Raw genomic sequence first — 27,080 nt, forward strand, 5'->3', positions numbered from 1 at the left:
TGCCAAAATGATCTATACAATAAACCCATTCTTTGAGGAATCTACCTGCCTCAATGTTTGGGATATCAATATGTTACTTGGAACCCCGGTAGCTAAATTGTCCAAAAATGCTTGTTGTACACAAAACACCACAAAAACCAATTCTTGACATTTAAAACCCTAAGTACAAGAGCACCCAAATTTAGTTGCGTTAACCTGCAGGCCAAGGGAGAGCCAATTTATGACCACTTAATCCCCTCCTTTGATGGATGCCTTCAAAGAACCCTTCATGTGTAATAGTTGGCACTAAGTTAGTTGGAAACATGCCCTCCAATAGTATGATGGCAACTCAGAATTTGGGCAAATCCTTTAGCAAATATCTTCTCATATAAGGGCATGAATGAAGTTACTTGCTTCTCATAGTCAACAGGAGAAAAGCTCAAGTTGGCTTGAAAGCAGAAAGAGATTCCTTGACCATCAGCCAACTCCAGGCTTCAAAATGATCCAAGGTCTCTTGGTAACTGTCTGCTTAGCGGTTTTCCCATATCAAGGTAAGATGTTTTCTTTGGTTTCCTCGTTCAGATTCTTACTGCTAAAAGGCTATTTCATCCAACAGGTTTCTATGGTTATTCTTTGACGATTAATCAAACTTTGCTCAACTTTACTTTCTACAGATTTGCCAAAAGTAAGCTGCCTAATACTGCATTTGTTATGAATGAATGAATATATATTTTTGTATTTGCTTAAATTTTGTCAAGCAGCAAACAGATCCCAAGAAAGAAAAGACCTAACATTCTCAAAAGAAAAGCATGTTCAAGTCAGGTATATTTTCCAGTAATGTGAGTAAAAAAGGAGTAAAAGATTGAACAGGACAGAGGGACAGAGGTTGTTGAAAGAAAAAAAGAACAATTCAGGAAGTAAAATATTTTTAAAGTGTTTTCAGTTTTAATTTTCTTCCACTAGGTCAATTAGAAACCATGTAATTAAAGTTGCATAATATTGAGCAAACCACTTCTTGTTATCTTCAGGGAATCTTCAAATGCCACTGAAGCTAATCTGAGACTATCCTCAATGCAAGATTTAAATTACCTTAAATAATTTCTTCCCTCCTTTCTTTTCATTCTCCAGAAAACCAGGGAGGGCCCCTTCTGACCTGCTTCCCATGTTCTCTTTCCTTCTGTGGGCTGAGATACCTTTGACATGCCAGTTAAGAAGTCTCTTCCTTCTGGCTCCCAAGTCATTCCCAGATATCATTACAAACAGCAATATTTGATTGCCTTAAATGGCTGCCCAAACACAGATAAGGGTCAATAGCTGGCTAGAGTAGCCCGTTTTTTAAAAAATCAAATCTTGCTTAATATCAGGCATGTCTCTTTTAGTATCCAAGAAAGAAAAACCTCAATTCCATTTGAATAGAGATATAGTACTTTTATTAGATATGAATTGAAAGCAGCAAAAAGGAAAGCAAGATCTGAAACAAAAAGGCGCAAACAAGTACATATCAAATGATTACCCAGCCCCCTCCCTTCAATTACCCCAGCCCAGTGTCCAATCTGCAACTCCCTAAGGTGTCACGTGGGGTGCATCATCAAAAGGCCTCATCAGGTTGGTATGCGAGATAGTTGACCTTGACCAAGTCCAAACATCAGCCATCAGAATGCGAAGAAGATGGTGAGAACAAAACTCCCTTCTAACTCCTCCAGTACCACACAATTCCCTTCCCAAATACTATGCCCCCACCCTCCCTGTTTCTATGGCAGCCGATAGCAAGCAAGCAAAGCAGAGGCTGACAGATGGGGTCACCCTTACCAAGTGGGAAGCTTCCACAATTAAAACAGTAACTTATGGAGAACAATATTGTAAAAGAAGAAAGGGAGATGGAAAGGAAAACACTGCTTTTTCTGTGCTCTAAGCAGGAGGGAATAGTAACTTTTCTTTCCAAGGTGGGGAATTGAACACCTCCTATGTTTCTGAGAGCATCAGGTACAAATGGGCAGGTACATAAAACTATGAGTAAGGTGTAAACTTCTTCTGGGGGCTACTTTTGCAAGATGTCCATCAGCCTCAGAAGATACATTTCCAAGGTCAAGTTCTAGTTGTGTTTAGAGTTCACTTTCTACCTTAGGAAATTTGACTAAAATTAGGAGATTTTTGACTAAAATGTGAATAAACAAATATCGTTGTCAGTCTCCGTACTGCATCATCTACTGTAGGACCCAGACTCCTGACTTGAATCAGCTTCTGGAAAGTACACGGTGATAGTCAAGGGCTTTGCTTGGCTGCAGAATGGAAGTGATTCTCCGCTACTTTCCTCTGGGATACTTTTCTGCGCTTTTAATACAGTCTGCAGTTCTGGGATTTCATGTAGTTAAGTGTTCCTGCTTTACTCCCAGTTATCAAACACTGTATAGTAAATTGTAAAAAACTAACCTGAATTTCAGTGCTATGCTCCACCAGAAAAGGGCCCCATTCTTCATTGATAACTGAAAAACTGTTCTAGATGCAAAAATGGTAGAACTTTTCTTTCCTTTTCTTGTGAAGGGAGTTCTATAATCCTGGAAGCTGGGAACGTTAACGATTATGAAGTAGTATATCCACAAAAAATCCATCCATTGCCCAAAAGCAGAATTGAACGTGAGCAAAAGGTAAGAAATAATCTTCATTTCATCAACTAATTTAAGTGTCAGTAGAGGGGGGAGTGAATAAGTGCACTGACATGGCTATCATCCCTGTCATTGTCCTTTTATTCTCTTATTCTTGTTCTCATTTTTGCTTAACAAATGCCAATCAATCAATCAATCAATTTATTTATTAATTTATTTATTTACTTACTTACTTACTTACTTACTTATTTATTTATTTATTTATTTATTTATTTATTTGTTATTTATTTAGGAATCTGACTCTAACTTTTGTTCAAGATTTACAGTTTTTCTCCTATTTTTCTTACATTTAAAACTCTACTACTGTCACAATTTTGCCATGTGGTTCTTAGGACAAATTTCCCTGAAATTCCCACTATATTTATGGGCCCTTTTAAAGTTAAATTTGTTCTGTTTTGTAACAGGAAATTACTACAAAGTCACATATTTGTCAGACTATGAAAAGTGATTGGGGGGCGGGTTATAATTGCGATCCAGTTTCCTCTTTAGATTGGATCTAATACTAGTCCGACACTTATGAATAAAACTTTCAAAGATGGATTTATATATAAAGCTGCAAGTAAAGATGATATATGCTAAGTCTTGTAAGACTGCAAATGTCTGAAAGTCATTTTCACTTTGATTAAAAATCCGTCAAATTGCAGAAGTATGAGAAAACTCCATGCATAATTGTAACTTACAAAGCCTTAATTATTAGAATTATCAAATACTTGTTTTCAGCTAACAGAGCTTTGCTGCCATCTAATGGTCATCTGGATTTTTGCATATCAATCTATGTACCTGTACCTTTATTTATGTAACACATTTACACAACCACCCAATTTTCACACAATTGAAAAGACTCCTGGCAACATAGAAGATTAAGATTTCATAATGTGAATGTTATTATAGCCATAAAATGTTCAGAAATGCCTAGACAGACAGGGAGGAGGGATCAAGCAGGAAATTTGCCTTGAATCATTGTAGAGTTGCAGCAGATCTAGGACCTACAGACACACACACACACACACACACCACACAAACACAAACACACACACCACACAAACACACACACAAAGTTCCATGGAACTTAGCTGACTTTTAGTTTGAACACTACACACGTAAATCTGGTCTCTTATGCCTGACCAAAGTTACTATTAATAGGTAATTTTAACAGAGGGTTTTTTCCATTTTTTATGCTCTTGGGTCATCCTTCATAAAAGATGATGGGCAGCTGTGACAACTGGGAACCATGAGATATAAAAATATCCTTTCTAGCTTCCCATAATGCATCACTTTGAAATATAAAAGTGGTGAAGATGATTTAGTAGTTACAGCTCAGAGTTGGAACTAAGGACCAGATACCAGTATATCCTCAGCCATGGAAGCCAGTGGATGACTTTTGTCTCTATGTCCCAGCCAAACCTCATTCATCAAGATGTTGAATTAGAGGAGATCTTGAACTTATACAAGAAAGTTTAATTTAATTGAATAAGATTTTATACTGCTTTTCAAGCACTAGGTGAAATATTCTAAATCTAATAAATGAATTGGCTATGTGTATCCATTTGACAAGGGTGTTGAATTGATCAGAAGATACACATTTTATTTGTCTTTTTAAGAAATGAACCCTGAACTATTTGCATTTCAGATGAAGTATGAAGATACCATGAAATATGAATTTAAAGTGAACGGAGAGCCAGTGGTCCTTCACTTAGAAAAAAATAGGTATGTGAACTCAGAAGTTCTCTTATCTTTGCTAAGAGAAGGTTAAAATGCCTATTCTTAGATAAAACCCTACAGAAATAATAATTGTATTGCTTTGTTGGGAAAATTTAATTTAAATGTTAACAATTTACTGTTGTTACCAATTTACTGATTAAATTGGTGAGGTAAATATACTTATTGAATCAATTAATTATTTCTCAGCCCAGAACTGAGAATGTTTTATTCCTGTTTTCACTGCTACTGTGCTTGACTCTAACAATTCTAGATAAAGTTGAACTAGTCAAGGCTCATAAACCTCTGGATCTTGAATTACCAAGCTTATTTATGAAATACTTCACAGAGTTAAAAATTATTGTTTACACATTCATGCTACTCCACCCCATCAATCTGTATAATGTTTCTAATATTGGGAATGAAGTTCTGGCTTTGATTTCAGAGTGTATTTTTGTATTGACCATGCAACATGTGCCCTCCAAATATATATTGCCTTTATTGTGAAGCATAAACTGCAAAGAAATGGATAAATAATGTCACTTTATCTTATATCATTTTAAACATTAGAAAGTATCATGTTCCCCCTTTTTTAATGTTTAACTATGAAGACTATGTAGAATTTAGGGTAGCATCTGGATGACCATGTTTGGACCTGAAAGCAAAGCAGGGCTATAGGTGAGAGACTAGTAAGGAATACCAAAGTTATGGCTACATGGAAGCTACCCACCTCCTAGAAGAATGAAATATTTTGAGAAATATTAAAAAAGGCAGAATACAGTATTTCCCCTAAAAGAGAAATACAAATCTTAAGACAGAAACTCAGAGCGTCAGCTCTCTCCCCCCCTACCCGGCTCCCAAAAAATATATCTGGAGCAGCATTAGAAATGCAGATTTGGTAACCCATTACCGCCTTCAGCAAGGTCTAACTCTGAACAAAGGTATGGTTAGCCTTCAGCCACAATAGCAATTGTCCAAGAAGCCCCTTTATTGCATCAGAAGACCAAGCTTCAACCAAACTTGGCTCAGAGCTAGCTATGACCCCTACAACAACCAATAGAATGCATGTCCGTGTACAGGGAGAGGAAGTTCAAGTGCAAAGCCCAAAAGATGTATAAATACCTCTCTCTCTCTAAATTCCATGTGCTCAGCTGCACCAAGACCATGTGCTTGATGGTTCTTCTCCATTAAACCATCTTTCCAAATGGCCTCCATGTTTCCAATGTCTTTTTCTTGGCTTGGAACTGAACCAAATGGATATTTCTTCCAATACTTCCAAGTCTGGCAACATAGAATTATGTACCAATGAATGGAATAGATGTGACACCAGAAGTAGATAGTGACCCAATTCTATAGTTTGGAACTTCAAGAGAGATGTTTCTGAATGAAGGTTCAAGGCATCCCTTTCTTCATGAAACAATGTGAACCTCTTGAATAAAGGGTGATATACTGCTCTCCTTTGCAGACCTAGTAGCTTCAGCTGATCGTTGCATGGGTTAGAAGAATCAAGGAGCCTCGTGGTCAGTCACAGAGCCTTGATGTTTGCACAGCTTCTGTGATACAAACCTTTCTCCTCAGGAAAATCTGGAATGCTGTGCATGACTCATAAATAGCCATACCTGATCAGATTGAAATGCTGGCTCCTTTCCTTTGACACCAAACAATATCATTAAAATGCCATTATACAGAAACTGTAGACTGAATGTGGGATTATCTCTGTTCCTACTTAATTCCAGACATAGATATTCTCTTCCTTTCATTCTTTTCAGAGGACTTTTTTCCAAAGATTACACCGAGACTCATTATTCCCCTGATGACAGAGAAATTACAACACGCCCTCAGGTTGAGGTAATATTCAGAGTGTCTTACTTTTATGAAGTAAATGGAAAGAATATTTGTGTACTATATTCCAAATAGGCAAATGCAAGACCAGGCTATTCAAAGAAGAAGGACTATATACGGATGAAGTGTCTTATATTGACCATGTTCTGTGTAAGGATGTGTGGGTTGTTAAAACCCAGTCAGTTCTACTTATTGAATTAATAGGGCAATATTTTAATCAATCAGTTGTTTCCTATTTATTAAAAGCAAATATTTTGTGGTGTGAGCTCAACAAAGAGGTTTAGTATGAGAACCTTAGGAATACTAATATTTTACTTCTACAGAATACAGACATTCATTCTATGTCACCACTGTAAAATGGGTCAAACCAGCTATAATATCACAACTGTAACATGGTTCCTTAGGTCCTCTGCCACCTCCCCTATATTGATTTAAAACTGCATCTTCTGTCTCCCAAAATTTTCTACTTGTGGATTAGCCCCTTCAAAGGCCACACCAGCTGCTCTTTTCTTGTTGTAACATAAATCTGTTGGTTTTAATTTCTACATGACTCTTCTCCTAGAAGATGCTAGGAATCAAACTTCAACATCAGTTGGAGTCTTCCTGGTTATATATGCATCTTTAACATAGTGTTACTGTAGCTTATTTATATCTTTGATGTGTTTCTGAAAGTTTTTATTGTGTGGGTTCAAGGAAATAACAATTAATTGGTAACATTATTACATGCAAAGTACATTATGATAAGAGTTTAGAACATAGTTTGAAAGTTTATTCAGCAAATCCTGTGGTGCAGCATAAGAGTTGTGTTTACCCTATGTTAATTTCTGAATAATCAATTCTAGCAGATTTTCTGTCATCCTCAATCAAAATATTTTGAAATAGTTCTTATTATTCATTATTCATTATTTCACTGATGTTGTGGAATACATTGGAACTGCACTTCTGCTCATCAAATCACACTGCAAACAAGCTTTAACCAGTGCAGTCCTCTTGCCTCCATACAGGACCACTGCTATTATCATGGACGCATCCAGAATGACATTGACTCAACTGCAGTCATCAGTGTATGTGACGGATTGAAGTAAGATAGTCTCTTAAGTTTTGTTCACTTTATTAAGAATGAAAATATTATTACTGTTCTTGGAATTGTCATAGTTAAAAAAGAGCATCAGTTTTTCATACAAATTAATTGGGGTCATCCAAGACATCTGCAGGATTAAGAAAGACTTTGGATCCCAAGAAGAGTTGCAAGGTGCACAATCTGAAACCTAAGTATCTTTTTTCCCCCTGCAACAACCGCTCTTATACACAAAGGAGACACAGACTTTAAAGCTCATGTAGGCAAATCTGATTTAACTCCCTACTTTGTATACTGGCTGGCAGTAGCTCTTTCTTAATCCTGCAGATGTCTTGGATAACACTCAATATATACGTTGTTCTTTGCATTACATAGATACATAAATATATTCATGCATACATGCATACATATGTACGTTAACTAACCAAGTGAACATTCTCAGTATAACCATGACATAGCTGTACAATATTTATATGGAGATAGTTTGGCATGTAAAACTAAACTTGTTTGAAAGATTCAGTTTTTGTATAAAATTTTATTTTATTACCTAAAATTAAATTAAAATATTTGGGTCGTGTGTATGTGTGTATCATACATATGACATAAAATATTTTAACTTTACCTTATTGTCATCGCACTTTGTACATTATAATTATAAAAATAAAACACAAGCATCCTTCACATACTATACATTAGGACTGAAAACCCCTGATATTGCATTGATAATGCACTATATTATAATTTTATGAAATAAAATTTTACGTAAAAATTGAATCTTTCAAACAGGTTTAGTCTTCATGCAAATATTGTACAGATATTTCATGGTTATATTGAGAATGTTGACTGGTTAAGAATTGGTTATCCATTGAGGGGTCCCGTAAAGTCTCTGAATTCATTTGATTTCTTGCAGGCATTTCATTACCCAAGTAGGTAACATCTTTAGTGAAGTTCAGCCCTGAAGTACAAATATTGTCTTCTATTGATTGTTCACCTTTAATCACCCTATTCATAAAAAGTCTACTTTTTTATAGAGGACAATTCAGGCATCAAGGTGAGACGTACCTTATTGAACCCTTGAAGCTTTCTGACAGTGAAGCCCATGCAGTCTACAAATATGAAAATGTAGAAAAAGGGGACAAGACCCCCAAAATCTGTGGGGTAACCAGCACCAGTTGGAAATCAAATGAATCCATCAAAAGGACCTTTGACATGTCCTTTACTGCTGAAGAAGTAAGTCTCATATTCAACCTCAAGTATAACATGATTTGAAAACAGGAATACACTTATTTGTTTATAAATTATAAAGCAAAATATAAATTCTCTGGAACTTATTGGAAAGAATTCATAGGAAAGGAACCTCCATTTCTGAAATTCTATTTCAGCCATGCTGAACAATAAAATATGGAAACTCAATTAATAGAAAATACATCTTCCAGGTATATAACATTTTCCATGATCATGCCAACATAGTTTGGAGATTCAGTTCAAAATGGATTTAACTGAATCTTAACTTTGTAAATCAGTTAAAAAATGTGATCAAAAGATCAAATTGGATGCCACTTTTGAATCAAAACTAACAAATTGAATCTGGTCACAGATGATCCTCATACTCCTAACATTTTTCTCCATTACTGGAGACAGAAAAAATTGAAGACAAAATATTGCATCTAAAATCACAGTTTCTACTTTCATTTGGTGGCAGAAATTGAAATTGGATGAAGCATATCCAGACATTCAAAACCTCAACTTCCTTTGTTAAAATGTGATAGTCTTGGAGTAATAGTTGTTGTTACGGTACAATGCCAAAATACAAATGCAATCACCAGAATTGATTATGAAGACTTGAAGGCTTGATTGATGGCTTTAGTATTGATGGCAAGCTGTCCTTATGTTGTGTAGTCACCTTTACATCTTGAATGTTCTAGTCTCAATGTCAGGTCATGGTCACTTTATTCAACCTGGATCTTGTGCAACAGGGTTAAGAAAGGGGCTGTCAGACAGCAAGGAAAGAAATTGCCCCATGGAATTGGCAATCTGACCTTGCAGTTCCATATGCTGAAAAAGCACCGATACATTTTCCTATGGGACGAAGGAAGCAATGTACCTGATCTGCTTCAAATCTTAGCCATAAGGGTAGTTCCTGAGCAATTTGGGTAGCAATTTCTTTCCCAGGGCAGTACTAGCTATATATACACACAGACACACATTTATTTCTAAACGTAGGCACCATAAAATTCTGAAAATGGATGCCATTGGAAACAAATGCCATGCTATATTTTGTACAAAGAAAATGTTTCACGCGATGGCAAAATCTCTCCCTATAAATGTCTTCTTCCAAAAAAAAAAACAATATTTCTTAAACTCCAAGGCCAGGAAGTAAAACATGGAGATTTCTGAGTATCTGATGACCTGTTGGTTGCGGGGAATAACATACTATATCTAAACAATCTTTTCTTTACTGTTCTGTTTAGCAAAATAACTTGGAGGTCCAAAAATATCTTGAGCTTTTCATAGTTGTAGACAATTCAATGGTAAGTATTCTGGAGAGCATTTCATTTTCTTTCTGCATTGTGCACACATTTTTCTTTCTGTCTTTTTTCAATTAACATTCAAACTGGATTGTATCTTAAAATTATGATAAATTTTGATAATTTTTTGTTATTACACTCAAATGGTTAAGAGACATTTAGAATTTAATTACATTCTAATTTCTACATTAGTTCTTCCTGGACTCCATCTAAATTTTAATTATACTTTCTCCAGAAATCTCAAGATCAGGAAATTGAATACAGAGAAGATACTGTAAATGAAATTTTGAAATGGAGAAAAGAGTAAAAGGGAATCATCATGCATTTCTTCTACTAGGTCAATCTAGCATTTTAAAATTCATGAGTAGAATTTTGAATTAGAGGATAGATAGGCAAATCTGGGTGTTTTACTTTTCCTTATTTTCTCTTTTATTTCAAAACTATTACATTCAAGTAGGTTTTTATTTAGATATAAATATATACTTTGTCATCCTTGCCTGGCAGGATATTTTTTATTTATATTTTTGCTTGAGATGCAATTTTAAAATTTCCCTAACAGAAAATATTTTGATTTATTTTTATGAATATATGCATCTGAAATTGATTTCTTCCTTATGTTGCCTATGAATGTGTGAATTACAATTTCTAACTGAATTTCAATAGGTAGATTGTTCCAGGAAATCATAATTATACACTGTTAATGTTCATTGTATCACTCAAATGAAGTCTATTTCCCCACCGAATTAAATCTATTTCTTGAATAGAAGCTAACTGTTGGCTAATAGAGAAGAAAGATTCACATTTGACTTAGCCAATCTCCTTTGCAGCAGTGCAGCATTTGCAGTAAAATAACTCTTTTTGGCCATCTCTGAATATGTGCACATGTCCCTAATGAAATAAAATAATGTTCATGAACTCAAAAATAGTCCATGAAACCCCAGACACCAGCTTAATCTTTCCACTTTAGTACTATTGCAAAAAGGAACATTTTATGCAAGCTCTCATCAAGGATAATTGGTCTCAGGCTGATGTCATTTAAATTCAGCTTTTGTGGATTTCTCCAAAACATTCCTGCACTATTTATTTGTCTAAGTTGACAACACAAATAATTAGATGGATAGTAAATGTACAGGTAATCCTCTCACATATCCCTGAACATGGAAATATAGCATCCAATTAAGGAAAGAATTTCAGTAGGCTGACCAACATTTTCTCCAACCAGGAGGAAATACCATGTGTGGTGCTGAAAAATTAATTACATTAATATATTAATGGCACCGATTTAGGCTAAAAATAATCAGAAATGGAAATAATTCATTGAACTGCTTGGATATAAAAGTATTATTTTGCCTAAATCAGCAAATTCAATTTTTTTTAAAATCCCTTTCTTTCCCTGACATGTTATTTCTCTCTCATCCTCAATCCCTTCAATCTCAAATTTATGGTCTCTTGTTAACTCTTTTGTCTTTTCTCTAGTTCAATAAGTACAGCCGCAACACCATTATTATAAGGAAGAGGGTGTTTGATATGATCAACTATATAAATGTGGTAAGAAAACTTGGCAACAGGTTTTTTTTCTGTTTCTGGATTTGAGCCTCTCCCTGCCCCAATGCAGATTTTCATTGTGTTCATACAACAAAAGTAATGAGGTAAAACAACTTAGGAGGCTGACTTTTACAAGAATGCTAACTTTTTCAGCTTGGAGTGCACCAAAACTCCATCATTTGGTAAGTTGGTGATGCAGCATGGAAGCCTAATTCAGAAAATGGGTTAGTTTAGTAACTAGGTTAATAAGCCTCTTATGTGAATACAGCCACTGTGTTGGGAGGATGCAAGTCTAAAACTGTTGCAAGAATTCAATCAGTGCTACATCTCTGTAGCTGGATTCTTTCAGGGCTGTGATCAATTGTCTGAATTTGGAAATTAAACAGAAATGGACAGCGTAAGACTAGTCCAAACTCAACTGATTATGAAGATGATCCCTGAGAAGAAAACAGGAGGGAAGAACCCAGTTTGAGTTGGATTGTGGCACTTAGGAGAAGATCCAGCCATATTATCTCTGCTTCTATCCTATTAGCCTTGTTGACATCTTCACTGTTGAACATCAGTTAGAATCAGGGAGACAATGGGAACATCAGTGGGTAAAATCTCCCTTTACTCCTCCTCCTCTTCTGTTCTTGGTTAAAGATAATAATAACCTTGGTCTTCTTTATCATTTTATCTATTTCTTCTTCTTAATAAATTATTATTCTTTAATATGTGGTGTCCTCGATGCTGTCTGAGTTTGGTGGTTTCCTTGCAGATATTTCGTTACCTGACTAATCATCAAGTAAACCACCAGGCTCATAGAGCACCAAGGATTCCCCCCTCCCAGTTCCACCCTGAACTTCAGAGATTTTCTTTTATTGACTCCCAAATCTTTTCTATTTCACTGTCCCATAGAGGCATTGCCTTTCATAGTCCATTGCCTTTCAGTCTTGAAATGGTTCTCAAAGTTTACTTCTGTTTGAGTTTCTCATTGATGCCATGTCTACCCCACAGGTTTATAAATCTTTGGGAATTCATGTAACATTGAATGGCCTAGAAATTTGGTCCATCAAAGATAAATTTCTGGTCAACGAATCAGAGGACAACAATTTATCCTCCTTTTCAGCATGGAGAGAGTCAGTTCTATTGAAGCGCAAAAAGAATGACAACGCTCAGTTACTAACGTATGTCTCCTTATGGGGAGAGGGAAAGAGGGTGGCAGGGAGTGGAAGTTTATGGGAAGGTTAATGTTTACACAGAAGTTCTTCTCTGGGTTGCATGCCTTAAACCATGTGCAAATTATATTCTGGGTCAAAATCAACCTTTTTTTTTCTTAGATGAGAATTAGTCTTGAGCAGGGCTTGAATGGTTGCAGGTCAAAAACCCAGCTTGATTTCATTTCACTTGAATCTAAATTGAAACTCAAATGATTAACAACTTTAATGACAACTTTAAAGAGTGCCTGGATGTCAACACTTTAGAAGACAAAGGGAACTACCTGGGGCCCAGAGAATTTGAGTGTTTTGGCATATGTAGAATGATGTCCTTAGAAGTTAGAAAAAAGCCAGGATCTATTTTTCTTCCCATTTCCAATATTTATCAGTAACCAAATGATTTTTCAGACTTCTTGGTTTATAATAGCAGCATTTTTTCCAAATGTTCTCAGAATGAAACTTCAAGTGGAAAAATGAAGAATGCCATGTCAATTGATATCTAAGAAAAATTATGGGCCTAAATAACACAATTATTTGAACTAAATTGGTAGAAATCTCCAAGAATAAATTAAAAGAATAAAATATTGGGGAACACTTGAAATTGATAAATTTATTGGCTTATAGCTGTAATTTATTGGACAAATAACAATTCTGTTATGAGCAATCCTCAGATGGAGAGCAAATCAAAGTGAATGTAAAATAAAAAAAAGATAATGCATATTATTTTCTCTCATAAATTTATTTCAGTTATCACACAATCTTCTTTTCCGAGCTCAATTAATCTTTAATAACATCACAGCTAAATTGATAGAAGAAACTTGTTTTTTAAAGAAACTCATGTTTGGGTTTTTTACTGTACATGGAATATGAATTAACCCAAGGGGCTGGATTCAGACAATGTGTTAACTCCTTTCCCCAACCTAACTAAGGCTAACACCACCCAAGCATCTCATCTGGTTGGTTAATGGTTTCTGTAGGTGGGGCCTAAATTGAATTATTGCGCCCTGAAAACCGGCAGGAATGGATTGGGTTAGGGGTTCACAAAAAGCCATAGAAGGCTCTATAGGCCCCGAGGCTTTAGATTATGTTTCCAGCTTGTATAAACTATGTCCCCCTCACTGCTTTCTTATAGGGCTGTTGAGATGGATCGAATAACTTTAGGATACGCTTTCATTAGAACCATGTGTGATTCTCTGAAATCTACGGGAGTTATTCAGGTTGGTAGAAGTTAAACTGTTTACCTGTTTTGACTCAATGGAAACTTATATACAGGCATATAGTCTCTAAATTACTAAATGGAAAAAAATAGTAAATCTTCTTGCTTTGAAAGTTTCTTACAAGCTGTGGTGGCACAGTAGTTACAATGCATTATTGCATGGCCCACTGCCAGGAGTTTGATCCTGAGTGCCTTAAGGGTGCCTTCCATCCTTCTGAGTTTGGTAGAATGAGGACCCAATGTGCTTACTCTGTAAACTGTTTAGAAAGTGCTGTAGAACATCGTGAACATCTGATCCCTCCCGGAGAGAGGTGTTAATTATCATCTGGATCCAGCCACGTGTTACCTCCCTGCTGGTCAAAACCAGCCAGGAGGGGCACAGGTCCAGTATACAAATGGAGGCACTCATCGCTCCCATGGCCTTGTCCACTTCCTCATGAGCGACAAGTTGAAACTCGCTCCATAAGCTCCGTTCAAGACCTTCCCCCGGTACCTTGGCTGGTACCGTGCAATTGGAGTCTAGGTCTGTCCGAATCCGAGCGACTTTATCCGTTAAATTCCTCAGCTCTACCTTTTAAAGGTTCATCCGCGTCCCTCCCTTTCAGGAGGCTATGCATCACAATGAGATTGGTCTGTAATTTTCTACTGGGCTACGGTCTCCCTTTTTAAAGAGAGGCCTGGCCATGGCTAATGACCATAGATCAGGCAAGGAGCTTGTTCATAGATGATGCTTAGAGGTTCAGCTAGGGTAGTGGCAGTTATCTAATGTAAAATCAATATGTAGTAGATCATTGGAGTTAGTTGTAGCCATTGCACTTGACAAAGACTGAACTGAAGAACGTGTTGAAGAGGTTAGCCTTTATGGCTTCATCATTACAGTCTTCCTCATTAGACTCTTTTAGGGGTCAGATAGTTTTCAAGTCTTTAAGTTTGGCATTTCCGAAATTATAGGAGGCTCAAGTGGATTTTGAGTGTAACAGTCCAATAAATACATTAACTTTTCCTTTGCCTTAAAACATTCATTTGTTATAAAAATTACAACCCCTCCAATATAAGAAAAGAAAAATTCCACTGTTTTTCCTTCAATTATATTACTGTCCTTCCACAGAGAGGCTGACTAAAAATGAAAACAAAAGGCAGCACACTAGATACAAGAAGTAGCCTGAGCAACTAACATCACATGGAGTTCTGATTGAAAATTCATTTCCTTAAAAAAGATTTTTTTTAAATGGAATTAAAAGTGAGGGAGCATACTCTGGCAGTAAGATAAACGGGTACAAAAAGTAAAATTAGTTATTTTATTAGCTTTAGAGAAAAATCACTGCATTTGTTCATGAATCATTCCGGCATTTATATGCTTTTGCAATGAATTCTTTATTTGGCCCAATATGGACGATGTCACGATCTATTCTTGGTTCACCTTTACAGTCAACTAGTTCCCCTGCAGTTCAGCTCTTGCAGTTTAATGGATTATCAGCAATTTATGATGACTGGGACCCTACAATGCGTTATGAACAAACCCGCAAACACAGATATTCTTCAAAATTCAGTTTGTGGGAATGCCTATGTGGAGGAGGGAGAAGAATGTGACTGTGGCTCTCCAAAGGTAAGTTCTTTTTTTGAATGAATAAGGATAATTCCAAGACGTTTCTCAAAAATGGGAATCCTTGCTAAATCATCTGGCTTTCTAAGTGGTATCCAAGGGGTTGGTTTGTGAGTAGCATAGGCGTACGTCCTCAATGTACATGGATGTGTGAATTGGTTTCTTCGATTTGGGAAACCAGTTGTAGAGGTAAAGACTTGATACCTTACTACTCTGTTGGGAAGACAATGCACTTTTAAATACGGCTGATTTATCACTGCAAGAATATCCTTCCCTGCTGAAAACCCTTACATTACTTCACATTATTACTTCACATTATTTGTCTCACAGTTTTCTTGAGCTGCTTTCTACAGGATAACCTGTGGAAGCAATTGGGGCATGGCAAGCATCTCAAGAGGATACCTCCCACCCATTTTCTCCCCACTCTAAAGATAAATGGGGAGAAACTTATTTCTAGGCATGAAAGACACTGTTAATAAAGGTAGTGTTAATACTCGTGGTTGGTGAATCTTTTCTGGCCGACTTCAAAGGCTGACATCCTGAGTAGAAAATGTCTCAGAATAAGGAAGAGATTTGGACTGCAGGTTATGTGGCCTTCACAATTAGGAGGTGATGATATTTTTATTTGTTTTATTCTTTTCACATAGGAAATATCCAATAAGTATCTATCATGTAGCTATGCCATCATCCATTTGCAATAGCAAACGCCAGGCTGCTCTTTGTCACATTCTTTGCCAGCATGGACCCATAAAAGGAAACACATGACAGAAATATCCTTTTCCCTCTTCAAAAGAGACCAATTAAAAGAGACCAGGAAGTAAAGCCTATGATGTCATTTCATATGTTTTGATTTTCAGGAATGTGCAAATGACTGCTGTGACATTGCAACATGTAAACTGAAACCTGGGGCAGAGTGTGCAGAAGGGGCATGTTGTGAGGAATGCCAGGTAAGGCCTTTTTATTTATAACACTAGGACGGATTTTATCTTGCTCTTTACTACTAATATGAAAATGTGATTTCTCTGCTTACTGTGATCAAAAGCATTTTAATTCTATTCCCATCACTTCTTCCAGGTTATTTGACCCTTATGAAAATATCCATAGGGAGGACAGTTTGACAAAAGATCACGATTGTCTCAGTCTAAAATGCATTCCTTTGGCATCTTAAATCACATCTGTGAAAACAATACATGTCCTTCTTTGACTGAGTTTGCATGGAAACCCAATTTAAATAAGGCTGGACAAAGTTTGGGATTGGTGCTCTAACTCAGTTTCCTGACTTTCTGGAAGGTTCTAAGAGGCCTCCGCTAATGCTGTGACATTTTTCTCTCTGAGATTTTTAAGACAGAAATGGGTTCAACAGACTTTTAGGAGTCAAATTCCTTCTTTTACAGCTCTTAAGTTCTCCATCTGCCTTCCACAGCCCTCAATTCAGCTATTTTGGTGGCATCTTCTGAAGGGGCAGGAGGGCCATGAAGAGAGACGTGCAAGTTTCTCTTTCCCTTTTATGGGATCCCAGTTGACTGTGTAATAAACTTTTTCAACAGAGGCTCCAGAACTTATTGTTATATTTCCATCATAGCAACAGAAATCAGCTACCTATTTTTCAGCACCTGACATGGAAATTCTATGAATGCTTCCTTTTCCAATGTAAGGAAATCAAAATATATCATGCACACATTCATCAATTAATGTTCTGCTGATTTTTCATGAGAGCTAATTCACTTTCATTCATGCTCATGGTCTTCTAGGTGTTATACACAATGTCTTAATTCATGGTGACCATCTGTAACATGGCAGGGATGCCTTGCTTGGTAATCCTCAAGACAGATGAAGAGGAAGCTTTGAAACCTGTTGTGAATCGTGGTGTAGCTCTTTTAGCCCTAAGGAGTTATAGCTGGAAGTGATTTTCATTTTCACCCACAGATTAAGAAAGCAGGAGAAGAATGCCGGGAGGCAAGAGATGACTGTGACTTACCTGAACTCTGCACTGGACAATCTGCTGAATGTCCCATAGATCGTTTCCAAACAAATGGGCACCCATGCCTAAACAACCAAGGTTACTGCTTCAGGGGGAACTGCCCCACTTTGGCAAACCAATGTACTGCTCTCTGGGGGCCTGGTAAGTCAACCTTAGAATTTCAGAATTATGGCATTGTAAAAAAAAAGTAAAACAATCCTTACTATTGAACAATTAGGCATAAAAAATCAATCATTTCTGTTCTTTTATGTGGAAGTGACATACTTTTTCAAGATGAATTTCTTTCTTTGGAGGATTTAGAGCTCAGCCCTCCAGATCTTTTGGTTTAGGTCCAATCATCCCTAGAGAACCTGGCCAATGGTCCAAGATGATGGCAGTTGTAGACCAGAAATCTGGAGTGATGGACATTCCCAAATTGGACAAAGATCTGAGACAATATGCATATGAACTGTAGGTGTATGTATGCCATTAACAGACTGCCATGTTGTATATTAAAGCAAAATCTCAAAATCATTGCCCAATACTCTTTGTCACAATGGGTATTGTGAACGAAGTCAAAATTCCTGGAAAAGCACAAAGAATAACACCAAGAACCTCTCATATGCTTAAAGTTTTATCCATATTCCCTTGTTTTTCTAAGAATTAATTAGGGTTACTGTTTGATCCATCATTTTCTGTTTTTCTCAATCAGAAATAATAGAGATTGAATATGGGATTGTCTGCTGAGAATATTAAACCTCTGTGATTCAACAACAATCGCTCAGGATTTTAATGGCAGACTATCTCCAAATGAAGCTGAAAACAAGTTCCTCCTTTTCAAATAAAAAAGATATTTTTCTGGGAATTGGAAACAGGGAGATTTATATTGATCATAGATGAGTGGTGTAGTGAGGTGTTGCATATAGATTATAGAATGTCTCAAATAGAATTTTAATTAGAAGGTTCAGGTGGCAACTGGGGGTGATTGGGAATCCTGCTGTCATGTGACAACTCAGGTCTTGGTCTTGGTTCCTCACTCCTCTCTTACAGATGCAAAAGTGGCTCCAGATGAATGTTTTGAGAATAACAGGAATGGCGATAAATATGGCTACTGCAGAAAGGAAAACGGTAGAAACATTCCATGTGAACCAGAGTAAGCACTCTAAATTGTTTCCCGCTATGATAATGATACAATCAAAGGATAATATAAGAAATGTTTTCAGGTCCACATCTGTGGGAAGCTAATTCTATCACCCATTAAAACAACAGACGTGTGAGCCAATTTCTGAATGGCTAATTTTCCTGTGTTTTCCACCTTGGGTTTCAAGAAAGAGCACAAGTGGGCTATATTAGGAGGCTTTCTTTTTAAAAGATTGAGTGAGAAAGAAAAGGTAATTCTTGACTTATATCCATTTGTTTAGTGACTATTCTGAGTTACAACAACATTGAAAGAAATGATTTAGAACTGGCCCTTGCACTTAGGACTGTCACAATACTCCTATAGTCATGTGATATCAATTTGGGTGCTTGGCAACCAACATGAGGGCTGCAATGTGGCAAGGTTACATGATCCCAGTTTGTGATTTTCTCATCCAGCTTCCAATGAGCAAAATCAATGGGGGAGTTGGATTTGCTTAACAATTGTAGTGAGTCACTTAACAATCACGGCCAAAAAGTGGTAACATTGGGTGCAACTCACGTAAAAGCAGCCTTGCTTAGCAATGAAAGTTCTGGACCAAGTTTTGGTCATAAATCAAGAACTACCACTATAAACAACTTTAGTCTTTGGGCTGACATCACTCGGAATAAAGCTGGTTGGTTGTATTGCACTTAGATATGAAACCATGACTTAAAAAGTACAATAGCTAAATTTGCATCACGTGTTGAACACAAATCCAACAATAAACACGTTATCTTTCAGTGGGCTTTCTGCCTCGAAATCTTACCCAACAAACAGACCATTTGTGCCATTTTTTTCCCTACTAAAATAAGGGCAGTCCTTATTTTATCCATCACAACTTCAATCTTATTTCCCTTTTTCTCTCCCTGTTTTCCGTAAATTGAAATGGAATAATAGCCACTTATCTGAGCAATTTCACTCTCCAATGTTTAATGAGGCTGCTGCTACCTTTAGATTTCAACTCCCATCATCCCCAGCTATCCACTGGTCATAGATTATGAAAATGTTAAGATAGAGATTTGGAAAAAAACAAGCTCTTAAATCTGCCTTGGGAGTTTTCCAGGTGGATCACAAATCATTACTTGCTCTGAAGATTAGAATCCTTACTCAAACCACATGAACTAGTTGGAGACACATGAACCATGTTTCTCTATTATTTTTTCAAAACTTTGAAACTCTTCTTGAGATTTTTCACTTATGTGTTAAATTTAACTCAGTTCATTTTGAGGCTGAGCAAACATCTGGTTCTCAAGCTTTAATTAAAAATATATCACATATATAATCCAAGATCATCAACTGCCTGTTAACACAGTCACTCAGGCCCTGGTCATTGGATTGCAGCATAAGGCTACCCTTGGAGAATACTTGGAAGGTACAACTGGTACTGAGTTCAGTGGTGTCAATAGCTCTGGAGGCCCCTCACATGACACGTGACACCCTTGTTCCATGATCTGCACAGTTTGACACTTTGCTTCAGGGTCCAATTCAAGGTGTTGGTTGTTACCATTAAAGCCCATTTTAATATGAACCCAGGGTATCTGGGGAACCATCTTAGCCCTTTGGGACTAACCCACCATAGTCCTTCCTGTTACAGATCCAGTCAGCCAAACCTTTTAGCTGGCAGGGTCCAAGAGAAGAGGCTTTTCTTCTGCCACCCCTCCCCTATTATCTCATCAGAGGTGAGGTTTGCCCACACAGTTCTGGCCTAATGGAATAACTTGACTCTGCCCCTTGGTCTAGGGCCTGACATGGAACTGCTACATTGGGGATGGCTGACCAGATAGAGATATTCATCTTGATTTTTAAGTTTTCATCTTTTATTCTAACTGTAATTGTTTCTTTTTAAGACTTTTAGACATTTTATTATATTGAAAGGTGCCCAGAGTCTTTGTATTAATGAGAAAAGTGGCATGCAAATTAATTAACGAATTAATTAAACTGTTTGCAAATGAGAAAGCAACAGACCTCTCATTGATGTATTCTTGTTAATGAAAACAAATTTACTTTTTCAGGAATGTAAAATGTGGCAGGCTCTACTGCACAGGTGGTAGAGAGTTCCCTACATATGGAGAAAAGATCGTTTTTGGTTCGTGCAAAGCCAGCCATTATGAATTAATTGATGATATTGGAATGGTCGATCCAATAACAAAATGTGGAGAAGGAAAGGTTAGTAAAAGATTATCTCTAATTTGTGTGCTCTAAAGTCTGATTCCAAGGGGTGATCACTAAAATAATTTTGGAATGGATGATTTTGACAGCTAGTCTCAATTTTCCACACTTCTGTGAATCTAAGTAGAAGAAAAATATCCCCCTAGCCGCCTATTTGTTTTTGTTTTTGTTTTATTGTTTTGTTTTCCTTCTAACAACAATTACAATGAATGAGTTGCGTGTCTGTTTCTTTCTTCTAAGAACAAAATGCCTGGCCTTAACAGAGCCTTGTGCTTCTCCCTCACAGCATTTTCTGGACAGAGACAGTCCTTTCTCTTAGCTTGTAGGTATCTTCATAGGGAAGGAGGAAGAGAGAAATGAGAAAATCAGGGCCGAGTAGGTTGTGACCTAAAGGACACCAGTTCAATGAAGCCACTTAGAAGTGCTGAAGCAATTTGAAAGCTTATTTTAAAGGATCAGGAATAATTTCCCCCTGTCTTTTTATACAGGATGATATAAAATATATAATATACAATATATATAAACTGATCAAAGATTATTGAATATCTTGGTTTTATTCTAAGGAATGACAAATTTTAGTTGTGTAGGAAAGAATTGTCATACTGTATTGATAATTGACTTTGACTTTCAGGCCTGCTACCTCGGGAAGTGTCTTGATGCATAGACAACCTTTGGATGAACAATTAGCTTCTCTCAAATTTGATTTTGGAGATTGTACTTTCGGAAGTCCAAAGAACCATTTCCCTTCTTTCTAATCATCAATCACTCTTAGCTTTTAGACGGCATCTAAAATATTTCTTCTACCTATTTAATCTTACACCCTTTTGCTGTAATTAATTTTTTTCCCTGCCACTGAGCTCCAGGGATATGTCCAACATCAAAGGGACATTTACATTTTTGTCTTTTGCTGATTTCAAATCATGTTTTAATGCAACATTCTGCCTTTTGATCCAGTGTATCCAAAGGCAACACTTCTTATTCCGAAATGTCATGCTGATTCCAATATGTAACTGCTTTCATCAATAAACAATTCTAACACTGCATTTTATAAAGGCTGATCTTTCAAATCTTCAGAAGTAAACTACAACAAGAATTTGCATGCAATCATGAGATGGTAAATCATCAGGTGAATTATTTACTGGCATTAAAGAGGCTGGGTTTATATTATTTAGTCACGCAGGAAATTCAAAAGGTGGATAGTATTTTGTTCGCATTCTTTTTCAGAAAGAGACACTTAACATTAAAGTATCCACATATGGGAACATTTGTTCCTGGTTTTGGAGGGGGAGGGAGTTCCATCTAAGTAGGTCAGAAAACGAATGCTAAAGCTAAAGCAAAAAAAAAAGTTAGAAAGCTTTGGACATGTGATGCAACACCTGGAAAAATACAGTATCCTTCACTTAATCCTCCAGGGAAAGATTGAAGTCAAATGAGGTCCAGGTAGAAGAACATCATGGCTTCAAAATCTATCTTGTTGATCTATATTCTATATATTATGTTAATAACAAAATAGTTAACAGGAAGAAGAATGAAAACATACAAGATTAATGTTTCAAATCTGTCTGTTAACAAACTGTTGGAATCATTTTGTAGAAGGTTTGCCATGGCATCCTATCTCTTCTATCTATCTCTCCCAAAAGTTGAAAATAATTTGCCCTGGATCAAATATCCATACTTCTTTCTTAATGCAATCTTGGAACAATTGTTGTTGAATTAAATATAATAGACTCAGTCTCCACTCTGGGTACATCTTGCCAACAAAGTCCAAACAGAAGTGATTTACAGTTAGATGTTATAAATTGATTTCCCCATCTTCTTCAGTCTTCATAGGAAATAAGAACTGGAATCTTCAAGACTCCCCTACCCAGGGTCCATGGCCATTCAAAAGCTGTCTTGGGTCCCAAGTGAAATCAAAGCCACAGCCGCCACTGCTGTTGTGAGGGGCGAGTGGGCCAGAGTCGCATTGGGGCTCTGTGTCGTAATGGGTTCCATGAGGAGGAGGGGTCCCTGTCTCCCCCATTGTGAAGTGCACTAAATTTCACAGTGCAGCGCAAGGCTCTGTGAGAGCAGCAGGCAGACCACTTCAGCCATGGGGCAGCAACAGCACCTGCGGCGGCAACACGGATCAGGTGAGTGGGCAGGCCATGAGGCAGCCATGGCAGTGAACACAGCAGGCTAGTGTCTCACAGCAGAGGGCAGGTCACACATCTCCATAAATGACCAAGGCATGCGTGCCCAGCTGCACCAACAAAGAACAGAAGTAGCTGCCCACCCTTTCCTGCTAGAAAAATCTTTTTAAAAATCCTGACTGTGGGAAAGCAACACACAGCAGAAATGAGGCGCTGGCGAATTGAACCCAGCCACTTCTCTCCATCACAGTGCTTCCCACACATGGCTTACAGCTCCAAGACTGAAGTGGTGGGAGGCGAGGACTGCCTTCAGCATAAATGTACCACAATGAAGATTTAATGCTGTTGCTGAACAAAGTCAAGTACAGAGGCACTTCACTCTTGCACTAAGGCTCTGGCCATCACCACCGCCACTTCAGACACCTGCACTGTCCCACCTTGCCGCAACAGCTCCATTGCCTCACTCCAGCCAGCGGGGATCTTGCACCACTTCTTGTAACACCCTCTATGGCAGAGATTTACAGCCCCACCCAGAGTGACCCCACTGTCACCTTTACCTTCTCAGGCCAGGCAAGGAGTGGCTGGCAGGGGAGAGATGAGGGGTGGGGCCAACCAGTTGTAGGATCAGCTAGTTCACCAAACTGCACAAAAAGTTAACTGATTTGGTTGAACTGGGGAAAATCGGCTGAATGAAACCACTGGGTGGGTCCATCGGAGTAGATCAGAGCCAACAGCTTCACCCAAAATGGTTGGGCTATTTTCAAATTCTTGATGTAACACAGTTCAATACAACTGAGTTCCCTGTACATATTCATTGTCAGCCCACTGAAAAGCAAACAACCTCTGGTTAGCCCGCTTTAAGTCCAGTCCAGTATACCATACAATGGCAGGTGAAATCAAAGACATGAAAATATAATGATCTCTCTCTCTCTCTCTCTCTCTCTCTCTCTCTCTCTCTCTCTCTCTCTCTCTCTCTCTCTCACACACACACACACACACACACACACACACACACACACACACACAAACACACACACAAACCTCGCTGTCCATTTTAAATACATAGCAGAAATACGGACCACTTACAGTTGGTCCATTGGAGCCATTTTTCAACCTCCCGAACCTCCCGAGACTTTCCTCAACCTGGGGAGGGTGAAAAATGGCCCCAACAGCCTAACTGGAAGTTTGGGAATAAACTTCTGGTTGGGTCATTGGGGCTGTTTTTCACTCTCATCAGCCTCCAGAGGCTTTTCTGAAGCCTGGGGAGAGTGAAAAATCCTGGTGATCCATATGAAATGAGTGGAGGAGATGGATTTACTTTTTAGAAATGCAATGGACATGATAGAGCAAAGTTTTGAGGAGACTATGGGGAAATGGAAAATGGAGGAAAGTATTTTTTAATACCTTCTGAGTATCATTCTTTGCATGTTTCTCAGGAACAAAGGATATGTACTTAAGAAACATACACTGGATTTGACCTCGGGCCCATCTAATTCAGCATTCTGTTCTCATTACAGAGAAACAACTTGCCTCCAAAATTTGTGAATGCTCCAACACTGGAAGTTTTTAAAAAGAAATATATCATATATATATGACCTACCTACATATATATATATATGACCTACATACTAACACCCGCGAAAACCTCAGAAAACATATATATTTATTTATTTATCAGCACAAATACAACACACACATATATATATGCTATTTCTTTGTCTGTCATTATTCTTCCAGAATTGAATTTAATTGGGGGAGCACTACTCTAAATAACCTCTCCAAATTCTTTACCCTGCTTAGGAACTGAGTGAAATGATTCAATGGATAAGGGGAATTCTCAGGTTTTCTATGAATCATAATGGTCACCCATTTTCGGAAGAATTTCATTCCTACAACTTCAACCTCCTCTATTCATTTCATTTCCTTGGCCAAGAAATGGAGATGAACACTGTCACAGGAAAACCTTTATCTAAGTCCATTACAGTTGACTCACTAGTTATCTCTACAACTAATAGCATGGGTTTGTAAAAATGCCAGACAAACATTTTTGCTTTTGTTGATGAAGTGACTAACAGCAATAACACTTAGATTTATATACCATTTCACAGTGTTTTACAGCCCTCTCCTAGCAGTTTATCTAGTCAGCATATTGCCCTGAGCAATCTGGCTCCTCATTTTACTGACCTCGGAAGGGTGGAAAGCTGAGTCAATCAGTTCAAGAATTGAACTACCAAACTACTGGCAGCTGGCAGTTACCAGAAGTAGCCTAACCACTGCACCACCATGGCTTTTAAAGCCTCAAAAAAGTAGCCATAAACAAAGACTATTTCCTATATGCTTCGTTGGCATAGAATTAAAGAGAAATTTCCTGACAATGAGAGCAATTAATCAGTGCAATGGCTTGCCTTTATAAATTGTGGATGCTCCATCACTGGAAATTTTTAAGAAGAGACTGAACAGACATTTGTCATGAGTGGTATAGGATCTACTGCCATGGACAGGGGGGATTGGACTAGGAGACCTCCAAGTTATCTTTCAACACTATTATTCTATGCTTTATAATTGTTCTGTTATTTTTGGCTAACAATATGTGTATAATTATATCATGGGAACTGCACATTGTGGACAATGCTGATATTCAGAGGTCACCAGATTTTAATTGGCCCTTCCTTCATACCTGCTTTCCAAAAAAAAAAAAAAAAAAGACTTTAATCCTAGTGCAACAATGCTATAAGTGTATTTGAAATGGTTGCTGCCAGTTATGGGATATTGTGGTTTGGCAAGGAGCCATTTTTTCATATGTTATTGTGATGAGCAACTGAAAATAATTTACACAGAGAATTGGCTTATGGAATTATTATCTTAGAATTATTGTCAGTCAATAAGCTTACTTATAATGGACAAATCAAAAAAAGAAAAATATTCTAACTTTAACAAATAAAATTTTAAAAAATAATATTATACTAATTAAATAGATCTAGTCAAAGAACAACATATTTTACACATAGAAAAGTAATATGTAGTCACATTCATAGAAAAGGAAATTTGTTGGTCAGACAATAAAAATCTAAACAGAATTAATAAGAACCGCCTGGAAATGAATAACAATTATTATAAAGGAGAATCTGAATCAGAATTGTCTATCAGCATGTGAGTGATGATTTCTTCTTCAGGAGTAACATATGAGAAACACAGAGAGAAATTAATGAGTTTGTGTGTGTTGAGGTTGCTCAGTTGGGAAGCACCTCAATCCTGGAATTTTCTACTTTTTAACCTCTTCATTCTTTGATTCTTCTAAAACAGAACCAAGTTCTCACTTCAAGAAAGTTCATTGGATTCTACATCAGATTCGGTGTCAGAACTGAGATAAGAAAAACATTGAAATAAGGGATGTGCATATTGGGAGAAGCATCTGTATATAATAATACTGGTTTATCATTTATCCTCCCCGCAAACAGAAAGGTTAAATTCAGCATAAAATATGACTTGAGGCTACCTTTATATTTCTTCCCTAAACTAATTTTAATTAGTCTGGTGCTATTGCTAGAGAGGTCTGCTGATGAGGATAATGGCAGAAGATCTGAAAGACTGAGCCAACTGGGGCACCAAAGATTGTTTCAAAGATTCATATACGTCCTTGTTTCTAAATGAAGAGAAGGTTACTTTCCTTTGCCAGAGATTTATCTCATAGTTCCCATTCAAAACCCTTTAAAGGATACAGAAAAACAGAGTTAGAAGGGACCTTGCACTTCTTATAGTTCAATACTCAGTCCAACCCGGAGGCTTTGTACCATGCTGGAAATAATGGTTCTCCAATCTCTTTTTTAAAAAACCTCCAGTTCTGTAGCATCTATCACTTCTGAAGGCAAGCCGTTCCATTGACTATGTTCACTTTGAAGGCATGTTATGCCAGCTGAAATTTGCACCACCTACACATGAATTGTCTTTTTCATAAAATGGAGGGGCTTGTAGAAGTGTCATAAAAGGGGTCTCTTAAAAACTGAAATATCTAATATGGCATAAATATTTTATATTCCTGTAGTGAAGTAAGGGACCTCTTGACATGTAGTCAATCTTTCCCACAATATTTCACAGCCAACAAGTCAACTCATTGAGCTTCATGATTAGTAACCAACACTAAATGCTAGCAATATTGAAAGGATGCTAAATTGCCCAAAAATGCCTTTTGTACAAAAAATACCATAAAAACCAACACTTGACATTTAAAACCCCATGCACAAGAGCACCCAAATTTAGTTGCATTAACCTGCAGGCTAGGGAGAGCTCTCCCCTG

The 27,080-nt window shown here is 37.3% G+C and overlaps 1 protein-coding gene across 1 annotated transcript; it reads left to right on the forward strand.

The window, feature by feature from the left end:
• The first annotated feature begins 379 nt into the window (after positions 1-379).
• LOC116516315 (zinc metalloproteinase-disintegrin-like ohanin) lies at positions 380-26,151 on the forward strand. The gene is made up of 18 exons (XM_032228745.1): positions 380-530; positions 2,521-2,624; positions 4,273-4,349; positions 6,110-6,188; positions 7,187-7,263; positions 8,292-8,490; positions 9,732-9,791; positions 11,265-11,336; positions 12,330-12,499; positions 13,662-13,746; positions 14,571-14,596; positions 15,174-15,351; positions 16,206-16,295; positions 17,275-17,470; positions 18,359-18,461; positions 20,501-20,654; positions 22,702-22,786; positions 26,090-26,151. Exons 1-18 carry the CDS (start codon positions 380-382, stop codon positions 26,149-26,151), a joined length of 1,968 nt encoding a protein of 655 aa, XP_032084636.1.
• The last annotated feature ends 929 nt before the right edge of the window (positions 26,152-27,080 follow it).

This window comes from Thamnophis elegans, chromosome 13 (genome assembly GCF_009769535.1).
Source record: "Thamnophis elegans isolate rThaEle1 chromosome 13, rThaEle1.pri, whole genome shotgun sequence".
NCBI classification, from domain to species: Eukaryota; Metazoa; Chordata; class Lepidosauria; order Squamata; family Colubridae; genus Thamnophis; species Thamnophis elegans.

Excerpts from the sequence above, each read along its gene's own strand:
- LOC116516315 (XM_032228745.1), top strand. The coding sequence starts at position 380 with ATGAAGTTACTTGCTTCTCATAGTCAACAGGAGAAAAGCTCAAGTTGG. Across the intron at positions 531-2,520 it reads AGCGGTTTTCCCATATCAAG|GGAGTTCTATAATCCTGGAA; the intron begins GTAAGATGTTTT and ends TTTCTTGTGAAG. Across the intron at positions 15,352-16,205 it reads GTGACTGTGGCTCTCCAAAG|GAATGTGCAAATGACTGCTG; the intron begins GTAAGTTCTTTT and ends TTTGATTTTCAG.